The sequence below is a fragment of the Aplysia californica genome, unplaced genomic scaffold, assembly GCF_000002075.1.
Source record: "Aplysia californica isolate F4 #8 unplaced genomic scaffold, AplCal3.0 scaffold00960, whole genome shotgun sequence".
NCBI lineage: Eukaryota > Metazoa > Mollusca > Gastropoda > Aplysiida > Aplysiidae > Aplysia > Aplysia californica.
The window spans coordinates 154,243-163,960 of NW_004798230.1; the positions used below are offsets into that span (position 1 = coordinate 154,243).

Sequence of the window (9,718 nt, forward strand, 5' to 3'; positions counted from 1 at the left end):
GTTCCACACTCTACTTCTTATCCTCTTTCTATGTCTTTATCTCACCTCCCCTCTACTCTTCTTCTGTTCCACACTCTACTTCTTATCCTCTTTCTATGTCTTTATCTCACCTCCCCTCTACTCTTCTTCTGTTCCACACTCTACTTCTTATCCTCTTTCTATGTCTTTATCTCACCTTCCCTCTACTCTTCTTCCGTTCCACACTCTACTTCCTGTCCTCTCTTCCCCACTTGTATTTTCTTTATTCTTTGTATTTTTAGATTGTTCTCTTCATCTCACTTCCGATTTTTCTACTCTTTCACGACCTTTTCTTTTTCTCCAGTTTTCTTTTCTCCTCCTCCTCCTCACTAGTACCCATGACCAGTGTCCGTGGGGTAGCCGTCGGGTGCTTCACAGTCGCATGCACAAGAGCCCAAAATTGATTCTTGTGCTGGGAGAATTTTTATCGAGTATATCTCGGTCTTTCCGCTGGGATGTTGTATCCCTCTCAGCCTCGACTGGCCCTGAAGCCCACCTCCTAAATGATCTAAATTGTAGCAAAAGGGATGTAAAAGCATGTACATTAAAAAAAAAAATATATCTAACATTATTCGCTCACAAATGTCTTACCTATGTCTTTCTTGTCTTCCTTCTCTTCCTCCTCATCAACAGACACAGATTTTTTCTGCATGGCAGCGAAAGGGTTAATGCCGCCAAACATGGACACAGCGCCGGCCGGTTTCTTCGGCTTGCTGGGCTCGGGGGCTTTTGGCTCAGCCTGTGGCGACACACGAAAAAAACCAGGAAGGTCATATGAGCGCCAAGGGGTGGATGTCAACAGAGAAGTCCAAATGGGGAATCAGACTTACTCTGCTCACCTCTCTAGCTTCAACAGCAAAAAGTCTGCTTCAACTATCAAGGCATCCCGGAAATAGCAGGTTACAAGAGAGTGACAAACATCCCTTGGCAACACACGACAAAGTAGGAGATAATTCTGTTTCCATCAGGAAAATCGGGATATAATTTTTAGTTTGCAGACAAAATTCAACTGATACTACAGAATTCTTTGTTGATCTCATATCCATGAGGACCGTAGGGCGCTGACCACAGAATACAAAACTGGGACAAAAATAATCCAAATTTGGCTTGAACATCAGAACAGCTTCCCACTGATATACCTCATTAAGTTATAGGAACAGTTTTACGGCACTTGCAAACACAATAAGGTCATATAAGTGCTGAAGATTAGAGCTGTTACAAGAGAGTAACAAACATGAAAAAGAAGGGGTGGAGATCAGGACGATAGACGTATGAAAGAAAAGAAGAAGCAAACCACACCAGAGCACCCGCCAACCACCCAGCCACTTACCTCAGCTGTGGGAGAAGGCAATTCCACCTTCGGAGCGGGCGGGGCAGCGGGCTTCTTGGCGCCAAACAAGTCGTCGTCTTCCTCGTCTTCACCAAACAGATCTGCAGCTGTGGACCACACAGGTTGAGTTTTAGTAATAGTTTTACGGCACTCGCAACACAATAAGGTCATATAAGTGCCGAAGATTAGAGGTGTTACAAGAGAGTAACAAACATGAAAAAGAAGAAGGGGAGATAAGGACGTTAGATGTTTGATAGGAAACAAGAAACAAACCACACCAGAGCCCCCGCCAACCACCCACAATTAACACAATTCAACATCAACAACAACAACACATTTACACACATAACGACACCACAATTTAACACACACCTCCAGCAACAACAACATATTTACACACACATATAAATATAACAACAACACCACATTTACACACACAACAACGCAACTAAACACACCAACAACAACAACAACACCACACCAACAACAGCACATTCACACATACGAGGTTTGGGTTTGAGACTATCCCCGTCGTCATCCTCCAGAACCGACGAATTCGCGGCCGGTGATTTAGCCAGCGTCTTCGGAGGTGTCGCTTTCTCCGTCTTCCCAGCTTCCTCTTCCTCTTCTTCCTCATCCACTGGCTTCTTCTTCTTGAGCAGAGCGAAGGGGTCCATGCCGCCAAACATGGACACAGCTCCCGCCGGTTTCTTGGGCTTTGCCGGCTCGGCTTTCGGGGCGGGCACTTCTGCTTCAGTCTGCAGTAAGACGATGAGTAGAAAGACAACATCGATTTAGTCGGAGACGATACGCGTATAAGTTTTGTTGTTTGGTTTGTTCATTTTTTTCTGTTGTGGCTGCTTTGACTTTTTTTTAGTAAGAGTTTTCCGCACCTGCAACACAATACGGTCATATAAGTGCCGAAGATTAGAGGTGTTACAAGAGAGTAACATACACAAAAAAGAAGGAGGGGATATAAAGGAGATAGATGTTTGATAGGACAGAAAAAGCAAACCACACCAGAGCACCCGCCACCCACCCACTCAGTCGGCAGCAAGACAAGTAGAAAGACAATGATTTAGTTGGAGACCATATAAGTTTTGTTGTTTTTTGGGGGGGTTTTCTGTTGTGGCTGATTTATGACTTTATGAATACAAATTAGACACACACTCACATAACCACACATGCACACACACACTCTACCCCCACACACATACACCCCCACACTGACCTGCTCTGGAGCGTCTGTAGACTCTGAGGTGGTCACCCCCTCCACACATACACCCACACACTCTACCCCCATACACATACACCCCCACACTGACCTGCTCCGGAGCGTCTGTAGACTCTGAGGTGGTCACCCCCTCCACTTTAGCCCCAGATTTTGCTGCAGAGAAAAGACCCCCGTCGTCTTCCGCATCCTCGCCAAATAAATCTGCACCTGACAAAACAAACGTTGGAATCGTTGGAATTTGCGGTAAGTATGTTTAAGTTTTAGTAAAAGTTTTATGGCGCTTGCAACACAATAAGGTCAAATAAGTGGCAAAGATTAGAGCTGTTACAAGAGAGTAACAAACACAAAAAAGAAGGGGAGATAAGGACGATAGATGTTTGATAGGAAAGAAGGAGCAAATCACACCAGAGCACACGCCAACCACCCACGTAAAAGTTTTATGCCCTCATCCACACACACCACTGAGGTCATTTCAGAGCTCGGCCAAAGTTAGATGGAAAAAGCATCCCAGCAGAAAAAACGGGAGATAATCTTTAATAGATAAGATAGCTTCCCCAAGGGAGAATCGAACCTGTGGCTTTTGCGCGCAATAGCCAATACCCTAACCATAACACCAGAGATGACGGTGGCTGGTTTTGTGCATATTGATATTGTTACATTAACATTGTTACATCGATATTGTTACATCGATATTGTTACATTGATATTGTTACATCGATATTGTTACATCGATATTGTTACATCGATAGTTACATTGATATTGTTACATCGATATTGTTACATCGATATTGTTACATCGATATTGTTACATCGATATTGTTACATTGATATTGTTACATCGATATTACGGACAAAGTTGACTTCATCAAGTAACTCAAACCACTACACATCAGTGGTCCCAACGGTTTCTTTTCGTTTTAGTACGAGTTGTACCGCGCTTGCAAGCAACACAATAAGGTCAAATAAGTGCCGCAGATTAGAGGTGTTACAAGAGAGTAACAAACACCAAAAATAAAAAAAGGAGGAGAGATGAGTATGATAGATGTTAAGATTCGAAAGAAGGAGCAAACCACACCAGAGCACCCACAAACCACCCACTCGAAATGTCGTAAATGGCGCCCTCTGTGGGCGGCAGACGTAGATCTAAAGAAGACAACACCAACCTTTGCTTGCGGCACTCGGGGCTTTCTTCGCTTCCTTCTCAGGCTCCTTCTTCTTCTCCTCCTTTTTCTCCTCCTCTTCCTCCTCCTTCTTCTTCTTCTCCTCCTCTTTCTCGTCCTCAGCGTCCGAGTCCACCTGGGGCTTCTTCTTCTTCAGCAGGGCCAGCGGGTCGATGCCTGCGCCAAACATGGACACAGCTCCAGCCGGCTTTTTTGGCTTCTTTGCCTCGGCCTTTGCTGCCTCGGCCTGCAAGAGAAAACAAAAATAACCTTTTAACTGTCCCCCCCGCTTTTATACAAAGCAAATTCTGAAATTATGCAAACTGAGCACAAAAATGGGAAATTATGCGATTCTGTTAATTTTAATTAAGAATGATATAGGAAAATAATCAGATATTATGCAAAAAATGATCAAATTTTGCTTAATTATGCGGGGTGCATAAAACAGTTTAAAATGAATTTGCTCGTTTTGAAAATTAACTACACGGAACTTGACAAAAATTGATGTCATTATCAATGTTTCATTAGAAATATCTTACTCATTTTTATCTAGTTAGTGGGCGGATGGCAGGTGCTCTGGTGTGGTTTGCGCCTTCTTTCCTATCAAACATTTATCATCCTTATCTTTCCCCCCTTCTTTTCTCTGTATATTACACTTTTAATCTTCTGCATTTATATGACCTATTTTGTACTTGTGTCACAAGTGCCGTAAAACACTTACTAAACAGAAATATCTAGTATTCTTCAGCTTAAAATTTTTCCATCTTGGAAGTAAAAAGATCCGCACCGGTGAACGTTTTTTAAAGAACCCCCCAAAAAAGTTTATATTTATCTTTTTTTAAAAATCACATTACGCCCATCGTTGACCATATGGCTCAAGACTCTAAATAACAATACACTTCCAACATTATGAGGCTTTTAATGTGCCCTTCCAACCTCATATAGATAAAAGTTTTCAATGTGGGTCACGTAATCTCCCACCTTTGGCTCCATATCGTCTGTCGATTCCGTCTCCGTCACTCCACCAATCGGCGTGGCACCCGGCCTCACAGCTGTCGATGAACTCGAGGAAGACGAGAACAGGTCGTCACCATCATCATCATCACCATCCCCACCAAACAGGTCGGACGACGCGGCTTTGCCGGCCGGAGCGGATTTCTGGGCCGGCGCGGCTGTGGCGGTTTTCCTGGGTTCTTCTTTGGCTTTGTGAGCAGCCAGCGGGCCTTTATTGCTGAACAAATCTACTTGTGGGTTCTCCTCTTGGCTCCCACCAAACAAATCACCGTCGTCAAACAGACCGCCCGATTTTGGTTTAGACGTCTGCGGAATAGAGTAATAATAATAGATGGCATTCGCAAAGAAGTAGGACCTACCAGCGGCTCCCTCCAACCACCCGGAAATGCACATCTATCTTGATCATTTTGTATGAGCATTTTTTATTGTCTGAAAGAATGTTGCTGTCAAAAAGTGCGCACATGATGAATTCGCATGGTGTTTGTATGAATGCGTTTTTCATCTCCTATGTACGCCATGGGCCCATGCTGTGGGGAAAGGCGGGATACAAATGCTCTTATTATTATTATTATTATTATTATTATATTATTATTATCATAAAGCGTCAGATCTGACACAAGACAATAGCGATCATACTTCTTCATCCATCTCTTCCCTCAGATGATCTAAAAAATCGTATACAGTTCTGGTGATTCCCCATCCATCTCCCATCTGTTTGGGTTCTCCAAGTATGTTTCTCTAGGTCAACCCCTGCCTCGTTTGCCTTCTGTTTTCCCAGTGAGAGCTATGGCTTGTTCACTTTAGTTTAGTTTAGTTTTAGTAGAGGGTTTTACGGCGCTCGCAACTGCATAAGGTCATATGAGCGCCAAAAGATTAGAGGTGTTACAAGGGAGTAACAAACATAAAAAAGAAGAAGGGGAGAAAAGGATGATAGATGTTTGATAGGAAAGAAGAAGCAAACCACACCAGAGCACCCGCCAACCACCCACTTGTTCACTTTCCTCTGACCGCGGTTCAAACAAGATACAAGGAAATGGCTCCGTTCAATCTTCTCCGATCTTTGCATACGAGTCGAAAAGTTGGACGACCACCAGAATCTACAAGCCCATCCACAAAGTACACGGCAAACTAAGGTTCCCACACATTTTCTTCCATGTAAGCCTAAAGCGGGTCAAAAAGTAATAGGGGATTTACAGCATACACCTAAAACATGTAAAACTTGACATACTTTCCCCCACAACACACTTTAATGTATGCCTAGGAAACACGATTCAAGAGATGGGGTGAGTAATTTTTTAGACTCACGTGGAGCACGTGGAGAGAACTAGATAGCTGGGGGATGAAATCTGCAAGCTTACACTAAAATGTGGGGGCAGGGTGGTGTTACTGTCTCAAAATGAGCAATTTGTAGGCGAGTTTACTGTAAGTCATGTATTTTACTGATCCTGTGTATGTACCCAAGGAGCGGTCTTTACTATAGGATGCAAAGAGAAAAAAAATATGTATTACTGGATCAAGATTTTTGGAAAAATATTTTTGTTGGTCACTGGCATACAGAAGTGCCATGCCAAGTTTCATGGGAATAGGAAAATTCCTAAATGAGCTAAAAAATGTTAATGCTGTCAGATGAAAGTGAACAAGCTATAGATGTTGAAAGCCTTGATGTCTATTCAAGTGACCCACATGCTTCATTTGTCAGTTCCTAGTTGATCTTATTAATGAGTGGCTCCCCATGCCTCATTTGTCGGTTCCTAGTTGATCTTATTAATGAGTGGCTCCCGAGTGCTTCTTTTAGTAATTTCTTTCCCATCCATGAACTTCTCAAAAGTTTCCTATGAAAGCAAATGTCTGTTGCTTCTATTCAATTTGCACTATCTGAAAGCAAATGTCTGTTGCTTCTATTCAATTTGCACTATCTGAAAGCAAATGTCTGTTGCTTCTATTCAATTTGCACTATCTGAAAGCAAATGTCTGTTGCTTCTATTGAATTTGCACTATCTGAAAGCAAATGTCTGTTGCTTCTATTGAATTTGCACTATCTGAAAGCAAATGTCTGTTGCTTCTATTCAATTTGCATTATCTTGGTAATTGCCCCATACAAATATGTAACATTTTTTTAAAGGTGTTTTAAGCAAAGAATTTTTCCCCCGCAAGCCCAAACAGTGCGACCTCTGACCTCTTTCCCTGCCGGGGGTTTGGAAGGTTTGCTGGAGAAGAGGTCGGCCTCGTTGTCCTCATCGTCGTCAAACAAGGACAGGGCCCGCGTCTTTTTGGCGGCTGGCGTCGCCTCAGACTTTGCCGGTTTGACTTCCTCCTGGAGAAAGCCACCAATTGAGAAAATTGTTTTATTATATACTGTGAGCGAAAGTAAGATAAACAGAGAATAGTCCTATTATATACAGTGAGCGAAAGTAAGACAAATAGAGAATTGTCTTACTATACCATAGTGAGATAAACAAAGAAATGTTTTATCATACTGCAAGTGATAGTGATAGATAAACAGAGAATTGTTTTCTTATACAATGGTGAGATAAATAGAGAATTGTTCTATCATACTGCAAGTGATAGTGAGATAAACAGAGAATTGTTTTCTTATACAATGGTGAGATAAATAGAGAATTGTTCTATCATACTGCAAGTGATAGTGAGATAAACAGAGAATTGTTTTCTTATACAATGGTGAGATAAATAGAGAATTGTTCTATCATACTGCAAGTGATAGTGAGATAAACAGAGAATTGTTTTCTTATACTGCAATATTACAGTGAGATTTTTTTATAATTGTTTCATACTACAAGTGAGAAAAAGAGAAAAACATTTTGAACATTTTTCAGTTTGTTTATTGGAGTAAAAAGACGGGCATCCAATCAATAAATGTTTCCATTTTTTAAAATTGTTTTGGTCTGCTTTTTTTGTTTTGTTTTAGTAGAGGTTTTACGGCGCTCGCAACTGCATAAGGTCATATGAGTGCCAGAAGATTCGAGGTGTTACAAGAGAGTAACAAACATAAAAAAGAAGAAGGGGAGATGAGGACGATAGATGTTTGATAGGAAAGAAGAAGCAGACCACACCAGAGCACCCGCCAACCACCCGCGGTCTGGTTTGCAGGTATATATATATATATATATATATGACAGTTTTGTTTGGAGTGATGCCGCAAGAATTGTTTTTTGCTCAAAAGACATGACATTTGTTGGCAATAAAATGAAGATCCTCAACACAATATAATTATCATTACCACCATTATTATCATCATCACCATCAATCATCAGTAAGACCTGGTGAGGACCACAACTCACCTTCTTGCCCGCTGTCCCTAACACATCGGCTCCTCCGAACAGAGACACGCCCCCAGCTGGCTTTTTACTGACAAAACAAAACAAAAAACAAAAAAATAACATAGATCCTGACATAATTATAATGATAATAATAATAATAATAAATAGCATTTATACTGCGCATTTCCATTTCCTAAAAGATGCTCAATGCGCATTACAATGAAAAAGACATCACATCTTAAAAATTAATCGACACAAATGTGTACGTAAAACAAAGTATTATACATATAATATAAATGCATATGTGTAAAAATTTTATACCAGAAAAACTGTCTCGCAGTGAGGTTGAAAATGGGTTCACTAAAAATATACAATGCAATAAAAATTCACGAACAGTCAAAATAAAGTTGAAACGTGAGTAACTAGAAACATTCATTAAAACAATTCTATACAGATAGAAAAACATTTCTGTTCTATCTCTCTCTCTCTCTCTCTCCCTCTCCCTCTATCTCTCTCTCTTTCTCTCTCCCTCTCTCGCTATCTCTCTCCCTCTCTCGCTATCTCTCTCTCTTTTCTCTCTCTTTTCTCTCTCTATCTCTCTTTTTCTCTCTCTCATTCTGACTCTGATAAGAAGTGTATGTGCATATGAGTGATATCTTGGCCGCTATTTGAGGGAAAACTAAGATGAGAAGAGCTTTCAGGATAACAGTGAAAATAAACCAAATGCTCCACCCATCCTTGTTCAAATTAACTCAATTGCATTTTTACAGAAGCTCTTTTGGGGGCCCAATTGAAATTCAGAAATGACGATTGTTACCAACTATTTTAGTTTGATAGTTAATTATCTTCAAAACCATCTTAATTATCTTAAAAAGAACATTACTCATCTTCAAGGACATCTTAATGGTCTTCCTTCAAAAACATTTTAATTGTCTTCAAAAACATCTTTATTTATCTTTAAAAATATCTCAATTAAATCTTCTAAAACATCTTAATTGTCTCAAAAACATCAGAATTAACTTACTTATCTAAAAAAAACAACTCTTATCTTCAAAAACATCTCTATAATGTTTAAAAATAACCTACCAGTGTTGATATGGGGCGATAAACCTCCACCACTCCACCAAAATACAGACCTGTCTTTCGGCTTGGCAGACGAGGCAAAGAAATCGTCGTCCTCCTCGTCTCCTTCCCCGAACAAACTGTCGCCAACAGCCTTGGACTTGTCGGGTGTCTGGAGGGTGACACACACAGACTATGTTTTTTAGTTTTAGTTTTAGTAGAGGTTTTACGGCGCTCGCAACTGCATAAGATCATATGAGCGCCAGCAGATTAGAGGTGTTACAAGAGAGTAACAAACATAAAAAAGAAAAAGGGGAGATAAGGACGATAGATGTTTCATAGGAAAGAGAAGCAAACCACACCAGAGCACCCGCCAACCATCCACAGACTATGTTTTAACATTTTATGTATTATAGATATATATACAAACATGGTGAGAATTTCACACAAAATGAGAGCCAAAAAGCCATGATAAAAACCACACGCACACACACAATACAACCACATACATATATGCATACAACTTTACACACAGACAGACAGAAACACAGACACACGAACAACACAAGCACACACACACACACACAATATAACCCCCCCCACACACACACACAATACAACC

General features: G+C 40.8%; 1 protein-coding gene across 2 annotated transcripts in view; it reads right to left on the minus strand.

The window, feature by feature from the left end:
• The window catches only part of LOC101861854 (WASH complex subunit 2C), a gene marked incomplete at its 5' end in the record, with an annotated part of 25,511 nt that extends 16,243 nt beyond the window's left edge, over positions 1-9,268 (minus strand). For both annotated transcript variants that reach the window (XM_013089479.1, XM_013089478.1), the window contains 9 exon segments: positions 610-757; positions 1,349-1,455; positions 1,854-2,106; positions 2,674-2,789; positions 3,746-3,989; positions 4,724-5,062; positions 6,933-7,070; positions 8,056-8,122; positions 9,171-9,268. In XM_013089479.1, coding sequence (XP_012944933.1) covers positions 610-757; positions 1,349-1,455; positions 1,854-2,106; positions 2,674-2,789; positions 3,746-3,989; positions 4,724-5,062; positions 6,933-7,070; positions 8,056-8,122; positions 9,171-9,268 — 1,510 coding nt within the window.
• Positions 9,269-9,718: the final 450 nt, after the last annotated feature.